The 17,929-nt window shown below is 44.5% G+C and overlaps 1 protein-coding gene across 2 annotated transcripts; it reads right to left on the bottom strand.

Moving 5' to 3' along the window:
* Positions 1 to 437: 437 nt before the first annotated feature.
* Mrps5 (mitochondrial ribosomal protein S5) lies at positions 438 to 17,822 on the bottom strand. Of its 2 annotated transcripts, XM_021652618.2 has the most exons (12): positions 17,607 to 17,815; positions 13,587 to 13,673; positions 12,227 to 12,364; positions 9,493 to 9,618; positions 8,167 to 8,400; positions 7,184 to 7,218; positions 5,769 to 5,859; positions 4,022 to 4,068; positions 3,216 to 3,273; positions 2,897 to 2,959; positions 1,606 to 1,742; positions 438 to 788 (listed from the first exon to the last, which is right to left on the bottom strand). In XM_021652618.2, exons 1-12 carry the CDS (start codon positions 17,662 to 17,664, stop codon positions 564 to 566), a joined length of 1,299 nt encoding a protein of 432 aa, XP_021508293.1. In that variant the 5' UTR covers positions 17,665 to 17,815; the 3' UTR covers positions 438 to 563. The 2 variants fall into 2 exon arrangements, with proteins under 2 accessions (XP_021508293.1, XP_060228078.1); XM_060372095.1 differs by lacking the exon at positions 2,897 to 2,959 and having other exon boundaries at positions 17,607 to 17,822.
* Between the last annotated feature and the right edge of the window lie 107 nt (positions 17,823 to 17,929).

Here is a 17,929-nt window from a genome sequence, read left to right on the forward strand (position 1 = left end):
TGGACATTTCGTCCACAACATACACGAATGCCTAGCAAGGCAATGAGGGCACTCAAGGTGACAGTTAGTGAGACACCACTTCAGAGCCATCAGAATAACTACCACCCAAAGCCCAGGAAACACAACCAAGGATGAGGAGAAAGCCTGGTACCATAGTTCCGGAACATAAACAACACGCGCAGCTGCCGGGGAAACCGGCTGACAGTGGCTCAGCCAGTCAGGCTATTCAACTCTGTAAAACTGAAAACATTCACTTTTGGGTGACTCAGTAGTAAACACTACCATGAGCTATCGTAGCAATGGCTGGTGTGCAGATCACTACTGGTGGGTCTATTAGCTATCTCCCATTCCACTCACGCTTCCTAGTTTAAATACTGAATTCCTCCTGGTATTTGCACGTAACATTCCCATCATACTGATGGCTATATACCACATGCTCAGCAAACCAAATCTATAATTATTTATTTGAAAAAAAGGTTAGATTTCTTTAAGAAAACAAAAGGCAGCACATCGTGGTGAGGGACAGCCTCCTCCAGGCACTGGCTGGCCTGGGCTGCGGGCGCTCAGGTGGCGGCTCTCTTTAAGTCAGACCACACAGAGTGCTTCATCCCCTGCATGGCCTTCACTTCTTCCCAGTCCAGTTTGGTGTCAGGAACCTCGGGCTCGGGCTCCGGCTCCTTACTCACAGGCCCCCGTGGGGAGGCGACTACAATAGGCAGAGGGCCACATTCCTCCCGGAACTCCACCACATGGAGACTCTTCTTATCTGCCAGATGTTGGTGGGTTTCCTGGAAAACAGCACGTGGAGAACAGATTAGATCTGTGAAGGCCACCTGAAACTTGGAGGGTCAGGACTCTTCTCAACTGGAAGGAAGCCAGCATCAAGAACTCTTGGAGCTTAGAGAAGTGAAGTAACGATTTCATTTGATTTGAGAAATACCTCTAGTGAGACTGGGAGGGTGGGTCCACACAGATTTACCTCAGCAAAATAGCTCAGATGGAGGAAGACCAAGCCAAGGTCCCAGGGCTGCCAGAGGGCTCACAGTCACAAACCTTTCCCTCCATAAGCGGTGGAAGGACCATGAGCCAGGCCCCACTGGACAGAACGCAGGGTCCCACCTCTTAGAGGACATGACACTCTTTGCTTCTATGGCTGCACCAGACAGTCAATCCACTCAAAGTAACTTTTAACAAATGCCTCATGGACTTCTTCAAGTTTAAACTTCAGTATTTAGAAAGTCAGTAATTACGTTGTTCTATCATTAAAACATACTTGGCCTAGTTGTTCAACTATATAAAAATACCAAATAAAAAGAGAAAGTCCATTTGCTAGCTTAGTCCTATCTGTTGGACTTGGTTAAGCACCTATGGCCCCTCCATTTGGGAGCAGCACAATCAGTCTTTGTGTTACCCACAAATGTTTCACACTGACCTGAGCTAGTTGGACCGATAACCATTAATAAGCAAGAGTGCATTTCCTAAGAGGTGCGAGCCTCAGTTTTTTATCGAGGCCAGGACTGGATCAGGATCCCTCTGCTTCACCTGGAGGAGGCCACACAGCAGCAGAGCCTGAACACAAACGAGGATTTCCACCCAGGAGCTCACCTGGTGGGTAAGTCCGAGGAAGACGCCCCGGGTGAGGTTCATCATGTTTATGGACCCACTGACCTTCGCATACATGTCCTTGATGCCAATGAGACGGCAAATGGTGATAATGGCCCTGTGGCAGCGGAGGCCATAACCTAGAAGAAGATCATAATGAAACACCCAACAGCTCTCCTACAGCAAATGTCACTCACTCTGCTGGCTTTCATACGCTCCAGCCTCTGCATTTAGGGAATAAATGTATCTTAAACCAGCACTCTCAAAAAAAAAAAAAAAAAAAAAAGGCAATGAAAGCCACAAACAGAAGCCATGTTATTTAAATTTTTCTCATAAATTAAAGTTGTTTTAAGAATAAAGAATTTTTTAGCAATATTTTTTATTAATCTAACAGGTTAAAATAAGTACCACTTCAAAATGTACTTCATACAATATGAGAGGAGTCTTTACTGGGTGTTTGATTTGAGTGATGTCAAGAGCCACATACGAAATACACAATCACCTACTAGCTAGCAGCCATTTTGTGGAACAAAGGGGGTCTAAGCAGGCATCTGAGTGAACAGTTACAGCTGAGAAGCAGAAGGCAAGTTTTGATGCATTAACAGGTTGATGGGAGTGTTTGTTTTGTGAAGGGTGATGGTGTTTTACCCCACAGCTCTAGCAGAACTGTATTAGAAGCTTTGAAATAAAATTTTAAATGTTTGAACTACTCAGACCCAAACACTTAGCAATTTCTATAACCAGGGTTATCTGAGAGCATTTTTTGCTTGTAGAATTGCAGGTGAAATGCAAATGAATCTACAGAGACCATGGGGATGACTATCACAGCCCCGGGGATAGTCACAGTCACTAGCATAAACTCTGCCTGATTCTCCAAAAGGCAGGAAGAGCCATTTCCGAATGCCCAGTGTTTCAGCAGAGACCTCACAGAAAATGGGCACTCAGTGTGGAAGAAGGGCTGGGGACATAGCTTAGTGGTTGTCACCTTGACATAAGCTAGAGTCATCAGAGTGGAGGGAACCTCAGCTGAAAAACATGCCTACGTAAGTTCAAGAAAGGTAGCTGGATGAGGTAGCACACGCCTGTAATCCCAGCACTCCGGGAGCCAGGGCAGGTAGATCTCTGTGAGTTTGAGGCCAGCCTGATCTACAAAGCGAGTTCAGCACAGGCAAGGCTACACAGAGAAGAAACTGCCTCAAAAAAACCAAAAGAGCAAGAAAGGTGAACAAAAGGAGCAGAAGACCAGGCTGCTGCAGTCTCTCCACTTCTCTTAAACAAATGGTGAGCTGATTACCTCTGGGTTGTTTCTTCATGCTGATATGTGTCTTTTTAAATCTTAATGAAATATCATGGAATACTGGAGGAAAAAAACACACATACAAGAAGGGTCAGGTGAGAGGTTGAACAGCTCTGCAATATCAAAAAGCAACACCTCCTGCCCCAACAGCAGTACTCAGTGGCCAAGCATGGAAACATGCTGGTCTCCAGGTTAGATCTGTTTTTATATTCCATGCATTTATAAGAATGGAGTAACAGAAACACGAAAATATCTTGCCAGACATTCTGAACCAGATACATTCCTGCAGGCTTCCGAAGAAATGCCCCACACTCACTTGTATGGTCTTCATATCGTTCTATATAATGCAAATAATGAATAGCTCTGTTCTTTGCCTAAAAAAAAAAAAGAGAGAAAAAGAAAAAGAATTCTTAAATATTTTGTTGCTACGTATTGTGGCACCCACCTTTAATCCTAGCACTCAGGAGGCAGAGATCTCTGAGTTCAAGGTCAGCCTAGTCTACATAGTGAGTTCCAGGACAGCTAGGGCTCTGTAGAGAGACCTTCTCTTGAGTCAGTATTTTGCTATGTATTCTGCTCAAACTTAAACCCCCTTCCTCAGCCCCTAAAGTGCTGGGATCACAGAGGTGTGCACCATGTCTGGCTTCTTGTTGGAGTTCAGAAACATTTTTTTACAAAACATTTTATTACAAGCTATTCCACCTATATGAAAATTTTAGTACTTAAGAAAACAATAAAATCTGTAAGCATAATTTCACTGCTCCGCTTAGCAGTCCTCCTGAGTACCTCTGAACAGCCTCTCAGAATGAAAGTCCCCACAGCAGGCTCATAACAGACAGCAATGACAGGTCTGTCACAGGCACGTGAGAAATGGCTTCTGAGGCTAGAAACCTTTGACAGCAAGCCTGAGAAGGTTCTAGAACGAGGTATTATTTCCTTATGGTTTCCAGGCTGTCTAACACATAGTTCATCATCTTTTACTAGATGTGAAGAAGAAAACTCTGTGTGGCCAGATGTTGTAGCACATACACGGGAGCTCGTGATTCTCCAGATTCTCTGGAGGAGTATCTGGCCGTCATAGCAGGACCCGGTCTCAAACAAGCAGAAAGATAAAGCACATACCTTTCTGAAGGCGTCTGCCCGCTCAGTAGCTTTCCCAACAGCAAAACCTTCCAAAGAAAAAGCAAAGATGTGGAACAGAAGCAGCTCTGCCTGCAACATGCTTTCACCACAATCCCAAGTGCATTTGGCGCCAACTGTATTTCTAAGCATTTCATCTTCCCATCGCCCACAGAAAAGCTGCTCCCATAACCAGCAAGCACAAACACAGGGCTTCATATGTCCGCTCTGAACATTTTACTTTAGAATATGTTCGTAAAATTCAACATTCAATACACTACACTGCTTTTAATAAATCTCTTCTGAAGTGAAGTGAGTATGGGTTATTCATGTATTTATATAATTTGCTTTTCTGAGACAGGGTTTCTCTGTGTAGCCCTGGCTGTCATGGAACTCACTCTGTGGACAAGGCTGACCCTGAATTCAGAGATACACCTGCCTCTGTCTCCTAAGTGCTGGGATTAAAAGTGTATACCATGCCTACCTCTGAGATATTAATTAATTAATTGATATTTGTATGTGTGAGAGTGTATGTCTATGCACTACACGCATGCAGGAGTTCAAGGAGGTCAGAAGAGGTGTCAGATCCCTGGAACTGGAGTTACAAACGGTTGTGAGCTGCCATGTGAGCACTGGGAACCAAACCCTAGTCTTCTGAAAGGGCAATGCTCTTAACCCTTGAGCTATCTTGCCAGCTCCTGCACTCAGGTCTTAAAATGAAATATGTTCTAAGTTAACAGGCAAATGATTTCTAACACCTTTGGAAACAGACTAAGTAAGCAGCGGGTAGACATACAATGCTCCCGAGTGACAACATGCTTTCACTGGAACTGTCAAGCGGAATCTGCTTGACAGTTTAGCCAAAGATAAGATCAGTTGTCCTTACCCTATGATTACTTTAAATAAGGTTTTTCATAGGTTCTTGGAGAGCTCCTGACCCCTGCTGTCTATATTAATTATTACATGTGAAGATTTACTTTGTACGATACACAAGGAGAAGCATCATCTATAAGACACTCAGGATACCTGAGACCCGGGACAAGGAGTTCCCACGAGTTCTAATTTTCAGATAAATGAAATAAACAAAACCATTGATATCCTAGAGGAAAATATGAGGAGACTTATTTATAATCCTCAAAACAGACTCTTTAAGCAAAGCACAAAACTGGAAGAGTGACAGGTCTGCTATATAAAAGCTTACAACATCTCTGCATTTAACACTGTGAAGAAAAAAACTCGGTCAAAGCATCTGACTGGCAGTGGGCTGACATATACCTTCAACTTACATAAAGTTTATGCTAATGGTTGTTTAAGCAAACAACCACCATTTTATAAAAACTGGGCCAAACACATGAACTGACAAAGCTCAAAAAGAAAATGGCATGGTCAAAAAACATGCACAATTGTGCCCACACTTCCTAATTAAAGATATGCAAGTCAAAGCATGCTCACATTATGCTGTCAATCTCTGAAGCTTGACAGTACGAGGGGCAGAGGCATGATGGGAGGCAATCTGGTGATTCTTATCAACATATAAAAGACAGCGACCTCACTGCAAGCAGTCTCTCCTACTCCTCCACCGCAAAAGTACAAGCTGTTTTTATCAGCCTTTGTTACATGGTGAAAATTTGGGTCTGTGAGCCCACACCACTAAACAGTTTAACTGACTGGAAAGACCAGGCCAGCAACATGGACTCTCAGGTTTTCAGCAGAGCCAGGCCAAGCCCAACTTCCACACTACTCCCTTCACCTGCAGCCCCATTTCCGTTCCCCACAGCAACCAGGACACGGATCGACTTCTTTCTTCCCTCTTTCGCTGTCATATTGAAAACGTTTCTTACCTAGAAGACAAAATGTCTCATCAATATCAACCTAGGAAAATTCTAAGGAGACCAGTGGTGCTCCTCCCTGTCCCAGTCGAATTCCCAGCGTTTGGGTACTGCACCTTCCAGGGCTGTAAGACAAACAGACTTTCTCCCATCAAAGGCTCTCAAAGCTGCCCTCTGGGCCATCTCCTCAGGAAGAGAATGAAAGGAACACTTTCTTTTTCTGTTTCACAGGCTTAGTGGAGGAGTCAACTGAGATGTTCAAAAGGAATTTGAAACTTATGCAAAACCACTTTCCTTACCGAAGGTGTCACAGGAAAGAAAAACACTTTAGATTAAAATGGAATGGCTCATCGGTAAGTATAAGAGACAGCCAGTCCAGCAACAGAGATGCTAACCTGCCTACATAGGGCAAAACACAGCACACAGAAATAACTGCATAGGACTGGATCAATGGGTAACGATTAGGCTTACTGGGAAATAGATTGAAGATGCCTGCTTATGATGAACCACAAAAGAGATCTGCAGGTGGTTTGGTTGGTTGGCTTAATCTGACACATTTTAAAGGCTGCAAACTATGACACTCTTAACTAAACCACTTACGGGGTTCATGCTGCCCCTTTACTGTAAAATGGAATTAAAGAAAAAAAGGGAGCTTGCATCTGCTTTTGTGGATTATCATACAGGGAACTATCAACATAATCGAAGTTTGCTTTCAAAATCTCTACTTTTGGATAACGACAGCAATACTGACGGACACGCTGTGCCTAGCAGAAGGATGTAGGCATGCTCCGCCCAGTTCCCGCTCAGGTGACTGCTTCCCAGGCTACTGCACAGAAAGTGTGCAGTGCTAGGCCAAGGGCAGTGACTATCTTAGAGTGTGCTCTGGAAATTCATCTCATCGGGGATTCAGGCCAAGGGCTGGCACGAGCCCAGAGCTCATCTCCAGCAAAACCAGACAACCACCCTCATGCTCCACCTCACCCAAGTCCTTCAAGCTGAGTGCTGGATCCGATTGGTTCTTAACTCAGTGATAAACTAACCCTTCTTGAGCTTTAGAATGGAGGGATATACACATAAGCTCCAAATCTGTTATTAAACAACCGATGAAGTTGTCCTGTCCTGAGTTCTCAGTTTGGACACTGAAGGGAAACAGGGCAATACTAAGTAACTTAACAGGAAGTTTCATTATTTTCTTATTTCCTTACCCAAATCAGCTCTGCATCTGAGAGACGGCCACCATCGAAAGCTTTTCTCTCCAGTTCTTTTGCCCCGGCCCTACTCCACACAACCCAACCTCCCGAGAGGCTTGGCAGGGTGCTTAATTCTGTGTGCCTACCTCGAGAACCCTGGTATCAAAGTCTTCATATGTTTCTATAAGAAGAAAGAAAAAGTATAAAGATAAATGAATCTGTAGTAGTAACACATGAAAGTATTTTTCAACATTGGCACATTCACAGATATTTTTCTTTTTTGGGAGTTATTAATGAGGAACAAACCCAGGGCCTCATCTTTGTTTAGACAAGCATTCCACCAATGAGCTACATCCCAGCCCCATCACAGACTCTAATGTTAAAAATCTCAGGTTCTCTGGTACCCCTCTCAATGCCATGTCCTGGCCCCCTATCCTCAACAGACTGTTCTACCTCTGGACTTAAGAACTAGATCACCCTCTCCCATCTCCACTGCTCTGCCTTATCAGCTCTAAGAGCCCTCGTCAGCTCCAGAGCTTTGATTAACATTTGCCATTGGGCCAAGACAATAAAGCCCATCACTTTCCAAACTCCCCAACCTTCTTCCCATACCCCCTTTCCTGAATCAGGGCAGCTTTCTGGCCATACCCCGACTAATGGGCATGGCTGGACAGAATTCAAAGAATCACACACTCAGTCATTTAAAACTCAGTCTCTAGTTCTGCCAAGACCCTCAGCTATGGTGGTCTTCTACCTCATTCTCCACACTCTGTTTTTTAACTTTTCAAAATATTCTTTTTATTCTTTGACATTTTTACATGTGTGTAATGTTACTTTCATCAGAATCACCCTCATTCTCCTTCCTCATCCCCTCCCACTCACCCTGAAGCATGTCTCTTATTTCCTTTAAAAAAACAAAAACAAAAACTACTGAGTTTAGTTAGGGTAACTGCATGAGCTTAACTTATTATAGAAAATTCTAACCACACTTCTTGGCCGTGTTCCTTACAATACGATTTGTACAATAATATGGTAAGTAATCCAAAAAAGAAACCTAAACAGTAAATAAAATTATTTCAAAAAGCACCCTAGCCCTGTCACAAAGCAAGTACGATGGGAGCTCAGCTACCTCCATTGGGTCCCGGGTCTGGGGGACCAATGCTGACACCGCCCCATATATGTCCACTCCAACCACGTTCTCGTTTAACTTTGAGCTTCCTCTTCCGGTCCCACTCCTCTCTCTGCTGGGCCATGTCGGCCTCCACCTTCTCCTGTTCTTCTTTGCTCCTTTGGCCAATGCTCTGGACTACTCCACTTCGCATAAGAGGCACATTCAGACCAGGCCACAGAAAGCCAGAACGCCCTGAAGGTTGAAAAACATTCATGGATAAGAGTTTGAAGATTCATTCTTCCAGTATCAAGATCCAAAACAAGATATGAACAGATAACCCAGGCTGGTTCAGCTTAAATAACATGACTGCTCAGCATGTCACTTTGTGCTGTCAAAACTGTAAATGTATGCAAGCTAAATCACTGCAATCCATACCACCTAAAGCAAGACTCTCATATCAGGACAAGGCATACAGGGCATAGATAAGCATATCCACGGAAATATTACTGCAAAAGCCAAAACTGCACTGTCCTAAGTGTTCAGGCCAAATGGCACAGCTGGTATGCAGGATATTCTGCATGAAATCCAAAGAGAAGTCACTTTCTAAGGCCTGATGTGGACTGATTTCCTAGACCTACTACTGAACAACTACTGAAGCAAAATTTAAGACAGCATATCCTAACTTCCTTTTCTACTATGATAAATACTCTGACAAAAGCAATTTAGAAGAGGATTTATGTTGACTCACAGTTCCAGGTTCCCGTCCACCACTGCACAAGGCAGCTAGCCACAACCACAGTCAAGAGCAGAGAGAGCTCACTCACTCCTTTGTGATACAGCCCAGGACCCAAACTCCTAGAACAGTGCCTCCTACTTTTAGACTGTCTTCCCGTGTCAATTGACAAAATCAAGACTGTCCCTCGTCAACATGCCCAAAGGCCAACTTGACCTAGACAACCCCTCCCTGAGGCTCTTCCCAGGTGACTCCAGAGTATGTCAAGGTGACAGCTCCACCGCAGAGCACACAGAATAATTAAATTATCTTCAGAAAGGCATTTATATAAAAGCATTGAAAAATATTAAAGGAAACTTAACAAAACAAGACAGGGGGAGGCAAGAAGACTAGAGGTGACTGAAAGGAGACATTCAATGTCCTCTACAATCCTTGCATTTTTTTACCTGACAAGATATACTAGATATACATTTTATACAAAGGTCAGCACATTAGCTGGGAGTTCTGGCACAAGTGTCTAATCCTAGTTCCAGGAAGGCTTAGGCAGAAAGATCATGAGTTCAAGGCCAGCCTGGGATATACAAAACAGGAGATTAGATGTTTAAGTTTACCTTCACCGATGATTTGGCCTCTGTTCAAATCCTTTTTCTTCTTTCTCTTTGTTCTTTTGCCTCTGCCTTTTCTTGCTCCAGCACCAGTCTCTGCTAACACACCTTTCCAGAGTTCTTCTGCAGTCACTGCAATGAAACAGAGTTTGTTGCTTTAAATTCTGCACTCTTAAAGCAATCATCTAAGGTCTCCTGTTGAATAAAATGGCCAGAAGAAGCCAATTTATATACACCTCTGCAGTGACATTAGAAGAACAAAAAGCCACTCTGTTTGCACACCACACATTCACATGTGGAAAGTATGATACTTTTACTCTTCACAAAAGACAGCCGACCCCTGAGTCCAGGTCCCTACCAGCAGGCCTGTTTTTCTGACATCTGGTCAGCTATGACTTAGACTGTTTCCCTGTTTTCTTGCCTCCACAGTAACATCTCCACTGGAGTAATAAGTATTCTGTTGTTCTTTGTGGCTGTGATAAATCACTCTGACCAAAACCACCAAAGGAGAGGAGCACCTGTGTGTGGCTCACAGTTCCATTCACAGTCCATCACCGAGGAAAGTCAGCAGGAATTTAAGCATGAACTTGAAGAAGCATTGTGTTTAAATTTCATCTTTCCAAGTTCACCAACTATTTTATAGCTAGATTTTATTCCATTATCAACTTATAGAATAATAAAAATGAGGCTAGGGAAGGGAAGATGGTTTAGTGGGTAGAGTGCAAGCACCTTGCAAGCACAGGGCACACCTCTGATCACAGAACCATGTGAAAATAGCCAGGTATGGTAGCACATGCTTGCAATCCCAGCACTGGAGAGAAAACAAGGTGACTCTCTGGGGCTTGCTGGCCAGCCTAACAAGTGAGTTCCAGGCCAGTGACACTATTGCAAATAGGGATAGTATCCACAAATAATGTTACTTAAAATTACCTTTCCCTGATTGGTCTACCTCCTCAGCTAAAAGGCACAACTAAACGAAGCCAGTAGATTGGTTTGGGTTTTTTGTTTTGTTTTGTTTTAAGATCTGAAAATCTGATCATTTGTTTGTTACTCTGAAACTAGACTTATTTTTGACTGGACTCAAAAGTAGAAGTTCTTAGCAAAGACAGCCTACGTCTCTTGACAGTCTGTTCTGGGTATTTTTCTTTGGCTCCCTTCCTTCTCTTGGTCAAAAGTTTAGTGTATTCTGCAGCCTCCTCCTCGTTTTTCTTAGTGTGTTGTTTCTTCAGAGCAACATGTCAGCATTTGTGTTGCAGGACACCTGAAGTAACAAGACGGTCTTGGGCCTCTTCTTGTTTAAGGCTTTCTGACAACATATTGTGGGTTTCTTTAGAGACTGAAAAGCTTTCATTTCCTGTGAGCTCTTCTGGACCCCAACAGCTGAGGGCAAGAGTCTCTGTCAGTCCAGTGTTGGGAGTTGGTCTGATCCTGGTATTTGATGGTAATTACTGGCCCTCAAGATCTGGTTAATGCCTGAATAAACCGACCCTTGTTGTGTAAACCTGCCTAAGACATTATACCTGGACTGGTTGATTAAAGGCCTAAAACCTGGGCAGGGCAGAATGGGCTAAGGTAAGCACAGAAGACAGATGGACAAGAAGAAAGGAGGAAGGAGGACACCTCGACAGGTTAGCGTGGAGAAGGAACCATGTGTGGGCCAAGAGGAAGAACTCCAATAATGGCGTGGAAAGGCCCAGATGAAGAATAAAAGCAAGTATTTATTTATTTATGAAAGGAAGGTAGCCCAAATAGAATGGTTAAGGCAGATGGCACTGGATGGGGCTGAGGTGGATGGTGAGGTTACTGAGACGGTGTAGGTGAAATACTGCCCAGCCTTAGGTGAATAAGGCAATTATAAAATTTAACAGGTGTCTCTGTCTTATTACTTGTGGTAGCGGCTTAAATAATACCGCTGTGGTAATCATAGGGCAAATAATAAATAATATATAGCTAAACACCAATTTTATTTACTACAACAGTCCAGGAATCCCCTTCTCTACTATTTTTAACAAGGACCAAGATGAAACCACCCAGACTGGCATCCACAGAGCACCCTCTAACACACCTGCACTACTCCTCTCCAGTTCTCCTTGGTCATAACAAGGATGCCCTTGACTCCATACCAGGTGAGCTCTGCTGTGGGTCAAGACCCTGCTTCACGGAAAAACCTTGTTTGTCATTCCCAACACTAATTCGGACCACAAAATCCTTCCACTTTTCACCCAGAGCATCCGCAGCTACCTCTGTGACCAAGCGCTTCTCACAGAAAGTACAAAGCTTGGCGTTCATTACCCACTTCAATGAGCTTTGACAGCCAATGGTTAGAAAGGAGGCAGTGAGCTTCATTGTGATACAATCAACTGCCTAGGAGGGGCCAGAAAAAGAGAGCACCAATGTATCTTTTTTTCTGGCAGGGCTCTAAATCAGCAGGGTATTTGGCCATGATCCAATACTACTTAGACCTCAAGTGTTCCAAATGAAGAACCTTAACATTTGCTAGACAAATGTTCCACTGCTGAGCTACACTCCCTAGCCTTCAAAGTAAACTTGTTATCAATTGTACAACTGATGATATGTAGATAATTCTAGGGGGTATTTCAAGGAATGCTTTATTTTAACCAGATATTATAAGCTAGTCATAACCAGCTATTATAAAATGTTTAAGAAAGAAGAAAAACGAAAGCACAAGCACCTTCTGTTAACTGGCTACATGAAAAAAGAAGTTTTTCATTCTACTCACATTTGGTGAAGAAGCTGTAGGGTCTATACTGCTGGCCTGTCCAGTTGCTGGGATAGGAAATACAGCACTGTGCCTGCAGCGCATGGCTCAAGCTGGCCAGACAATGGTTGTGTCTTGTTCCCCTTGGTGACAAAGAACCTACAGGCAGGTAGAATAAAACTTTGTGTTAGATGACCCCTGGCTGTAGAGAAACACTGCTAGGGCTGAATATTCATACTAATATAAAGAAGGCAGTAAGGGCTGTTGAGATGGTTGGGGAGTTAAAGGTACTTGCTGCCAAGCCCGACAACTGAATTTTCCCTCAGAAACACAAGTGGTAAAAGGAGAAAGCCAGCTCTTACAAACCGTCCTCTGACTTCCACACATGTGGCAGAATCAAAGTAATATATACATAATATATACTCACACACATCTTTTAAGAATTGTTTTGGGGCTAGGAAGATGGCTCAGAGTTAAGAGCACGTACTGCTCTCAAGAAGAACCCAGGTTTGGTTCCCAGAACCCATTTCAGATGTCTCACAAGCACCTATAAATGTTCCTCAGAGGAACCTATGCTTCTGGCCTCCTTAGGTACCTGCACACATGTGTACATACCCACACTCCACCCGATGAAGACACATAGACTTAACTAAAAGAAGCCTACGTTTTACAAAAATCAAATGTCAAGACATCTGCAAAACAAAATAATCTAAATGGCCATGCTAGTCAGAGAAGCTGCTTCTCCTCCAAACAATGGATGCTGCATCCACGAGTGCACAGCCTACTGTGGAAAGACAGCGCCCTCTGTTGTGTGCAGCCAGGGAGTGTGCAATGATGCGCAAATGTCCCAGCAGAGCAAAATGCCGAAGTGCAGAGTATCCTGTCTCATGTTTAAAAACAGAGCAGGTGTGTCTATGAGTGTGTCTTGCACACCCCAAAAGCACATACAAGATGCTATAACTACAGCTGACCCTGGGGAAGAAAATTAGTGCATGTATCAGTGGATATGAAAGCTTTGGCAGCGCCCTAGATGGCCACCCTCATCCAAAGCCCCGTAACAGAACTACTCTATAGTAAATAAATCTTAAAATAACAGAGATGTGGGCTGGTGAAATAGTTCAGCAGTTAAGAACACCGGTCCTGAGTTCAATTCCCAGCAACCCCATGGTGGTTCACCACCATCTATAAAAGGATCTGATGCCCTCTTCTGGCATGTAGGTGTACAAGTGGATAGATTAAAAAACAAAACAAATTACATTAAAAACATTAAAAAACAAAACAAAACAAACAAACAAAAAAACCATACACAAATAAATAAATTTTTAAAGAATATTAAAAAAAAAAAAAAAAAAAGGGGAACAGAGAGGTGGTAGAACCTTACCATAGCTAAGAGCTGTCTTCACTGCCAAAATGGAAGCAGCTGCTGCTGGAAAGGTGTTTAAAGACAGCCGCCTAGACAGGAAATGACCTGTAAATTGGGAGGAAAAGGATATGCTTAAGATACTTTCCTACGTGAAAAGGAGCATTTTAAACAGTAATGCCCATGAGATACTGACACCTACAGAACAGGGTTAAGGCAAATGAGTAAGCCATCTCTGGGCTCCATGACCACTTGCCAAGTAACATGGCATCTTATCTCTACCCTTCACCTCCAACTCACCCAGTTTCCAACCTCATGAAATATCCTTGGATGCCAACCCATCTGTCACCTGCACCCTGTGCTGTCCCTGCTGGTCCTTCTTTGCTAATGCCTCCTCATCGGTCAGGCATAGGTCATCTCCTAGCAGGTTTCGCTCCTGCCCTCTCTAACTCAACATCTTTCCAACATATCAGACCGTCCAAGCCTTGACAGGTTCTTCTTTGGTTCCCTAGTCTGCTAAAGAACAAAGTAAAACATCTTCAGCACAAACTGTGTTTACAAACCCAGGACTCAATGGAGAGAAAAGGATCTGGAATCAAGGTCAGCTTAGGCAAATGAGACCCTGTGTCAAAAAATGAGTAAAACAATCCCTCAGCACATCCTGCAGGCCGGCCACACAGCCCAGGCTTCCAGTTTAGTCTCATGCTGTCCCTCTCTCCTACACTCTCCCTCTATGCTTGCCAGATCTGTAGTTAGGTCTGAACTGACCCTGCTCTGGCAGACTTGTTTCTCCTGGCTCGCTGGCACAAGGTGTTCAGTGACTTCCTCAGAATAGAAATCCTCCCTTCAGGAAAGAGGGAGAGGCTCATGAGAGTGCAGGAATAATAGAGGCAAGCTCGGACAATATGGCAGGACCTCTCATCCACACCCAGGAGGCAGGTGATCAGGAAGTGGGGGCAGACTATACAGCTTCACAGACCACCTCTAATGACCCACTTTCTCCAGCAAGGTTCCGACTCCTAACCTTCTTAAACTGCTCCTCAGGTAGGTGCCAAGTCTTCAAACATGGGTGCTTAAGGCCCAGTGGTACAGCACTTGCCTAGCAGGCACAAGATGATATCAGGGGTGTCCAACCTTGGCTTAACATGACACAGACCTTTAATCTACAGAGTTCATGGTCAAGAAGCACACAATCAAGTTACATACACACACACACACACAGGGGAGGGGGTAGATTTTAATTCAGAACGTAGCTGCTCTGGCAAGAGATCATGTCCAAAGACCTTATACATCTGTGTGATCTGGCTGGAATACATACAGCCTCGAGTTTAATCCCAGGAGACAGAAGCAAGCAGATCTCTGAGTTCAAGGCCAGCCTGGTATAGAGCAAGTTTCAGGTAAAGAAAAGCTTAGATCCAGGCATGATAGTACATGCATTTTGTCCCAGCACTTAGGAGACAGAGGTATGCAGATCTCTGAGTCTCTGAGTTCTATTCAGTAAGTTGGTTGAATCAGTGGGTTGAGAGGCAGGGCAGTGGAGTTGTGTTTGTGGCAGTTCGTGGAATCCAGAGGCAGTTTTTACCAGGAGAGTTTTAGAGACAGGTTGAAGAGAGAACAAACTAAACACAGGTGAAGACAGAACAAACCAGAGAATCAAAAGGAGCCAGAAGATTAGAACATATTGTCAAACAGAGCAATTCAGTCAGAAGGTGAGAGAAAAGCCAGACTGAATCAGTCAGCTAGGAGAGGAGTTTGAGCCAGTACAACTGAGTTGAACCAGCAAGCCAGAGTTCAGAAAGAGCTAGAAAGGGTGAGCTTATTCAGCAGTAAGTTTCAGAGGCTGAAAACATTCTAAGCCTAGATAAGACTGTAGGGAGGTTAGAAGCCTCCAGGACTAGGCCTAGGTTAGCAGAACAAGGGAGTAAGCCTCTGAGATGACAATTACATCAGGCAAATAAAAGCTACTTTAATACACACACATATACACAAATCTTACAATGTTTTAAAAAAGTTTACAATTTTGTACTGGGCCACACTCACAGCCACCCTCAGGCCACAGACTGGCATTCTCAGTGTACACACACACAGAGACAAAAGATTTGAACAGACATTTCTTCAAGAACATACACAAATGGCTAATAAGCATATGAAAACAGGCTCATTAGAAATCAAATCCACGGGGCTGGAGAGGTGGCTCAGTGGTTAAGAGCACTGTCTGCTCTTCCAGAGGTCCTGAGTTCAATTCCTAGCAACCACATGGTGGCTCACAGCCATCTATAATGAGAGCTGGTGCCCTCTTCTGGCGTGCAGAACGTTGTATATGTAATTAAAAAAAAAATCAAAGCCACAAATTAGTACATCATCATACTACTAGCTTGGCTATCTGAACACAGCAGATAATAACAAGTGCTGGCAGAGAGAAACTAAACCCCTCCACAGTGCTGGTGGGGCTGGAATATGGCACAGATACCTGGCAGTACCTTACTTAGTTAAACATGGAGCTATCACTTTAACCAGCAGTTCCACTCTCAGGAAATACACAGAGGACGGATATGGACACAGACAAAAACACAGCATTCAAATGTTCATCGATAAACAAATTGTAACATATTGACACAAGAGTATTATTGGGTCACAAGCAACATGGGACTGGAATGTCACAGCATGATCAGATCCTGGCAAACACTGTATTACCAGCAGAAGCCATTCACAGAGACCAGCTATCTTTTGATTCTATTTATTAAAAAACAGAAGAAAAAAAAAGTCTGAAACAGGCAAGCAATAGACAGATGGGAAATAGAGCAGTGGTTGCCTAGTGTTGAGCACTAGTGAGAGCTAGAAGAGGTGGGGGCAACAGTTAAGCAGTAGTTTGTTGTTTTTTTTTTTTCTTTTGAAGTGATGAAAATGTTCTAAAACTAACTGTGATGACAGATGCACTGGTCTACAAAAATACTAAAAAAAAATGGCTTAAGTATACACTTCAGATAGTTGAATTTTATGGTACTAATTTATATGTCAATAAAGCTGCTACCAAAAAGAAAAAGAGGGGGAGTTACACGGGCAGGGGGCGGGGTCAGGGACAGGACTTGAATGAAGCAAGATATTATGGGTGTTAAACTTTAAATCTTAATCTATGGGCAATTTTCTCGTCTCTGTGTGCTGTAATTCCCTCATCTATAAAACAATAAGGAGGCAGAGTCTGACAGCAAACAACGGTAACTCCGGCGTTTAAGAGCAGACATAGGAGTCTTACAAATTGGGAGACCACAGTGACACTTTGTCTCAAAAACAAAGGCGGGTCGGGGTGGTATGAGAACACAACAGAATCATCAAGGCACCGTGAGGAGGAAGTGGAGGAATAAAATCATGAATAGCGTAAGACCGTTTCTGGCACACGGTAGGCGCTTGTGACAGAAAGCAACAACTCGTTATTTGACACAGGCCTTAAGGAGATTGTTTCAGCGCCGGCAAAACAAACGGAGGCTCCAGCCACAGGTCCCACCACGTGATTTCAGGTCAAATATTTGCAACAAAAGGAACAAAGCTGCACACTGTCCATCGCGAAGCCATTCCTACAGGCCGACACGATGCTAGAGATCGGCACACAGCTGAGAAGGGCGGGAGCAAGACGGTGACAGCCAAAGCGCCTTCTGGCAAACGGATCGGCCCGGAAGCTAAAATGACAGCTAGTTAATCTAACAGACTCGGCAAGGGAGCGGTCCGGTTAGTTTTGAGCTTCGTTGCTCAGGCTCGAAGGCGAGACTGACATCATCCTACGAACCACAGGGGCGCTTGCTACATCCGCTCCCCCTCACCGAGTGGGCGCGAGCAGTTTCCCTGGCTGAAAGCACAGGGCCCATTCACCCGCTGTAATCTCAGAGAGGGAAAGAAGGTGCGCAAGGTCACACAGCCCGCCGGAGCCGACTGAGAGTCCTGTTTCAGGGGCCCAGTGACTCCGCGCGGCCCTCGAGCCGGGACCCCTCAGACCCGCGGGGCAGACCCCTGCTCGCGCACGCTTACGGTCCGGATCCAAGCGCTTACCTGCCGGCACGGTACAGAAGGCAGAAAGACAGCCCGCCGCGCGCACGGCCGCCGCCATGCTGGAGCCGGAGCGGCGACGCAGCCGGTCTCTGGGACCGCCTTCTCCACCGCCTGTCGCAACCGGCCGCGGGCGCCTCGTCAGACCTTAGACATTAGCGCAAGGAGGTGTGCTGAGAGGCGAGGAATACTAGTCAGCGGACATGGGAGTCGGGAAACTGTCCACATAGACCACAAAGAAAATTGAGTCAGGCGCAGCCACGGACACCTCTATGGGGTCCTCGCGCTAGGACCCCAGGCAGGGGCGGAGAGAGGGCGGGGCTAGC

Source organism: Meriones unguiculatus, chromosome 18 (genome assembly GCF_030254825.1).
Source record: "Meriones unguiculatus strain TT.TT164.6M chromosome 18, Bangor_MerUng_6.1, whole genome shotgun sequence".
Lineage (NCBI taxonomy): Eukaryota > Metazoa > Chordata > Mammalia > Rodentia > Muridae > Meriones > Meriones unguiculatus.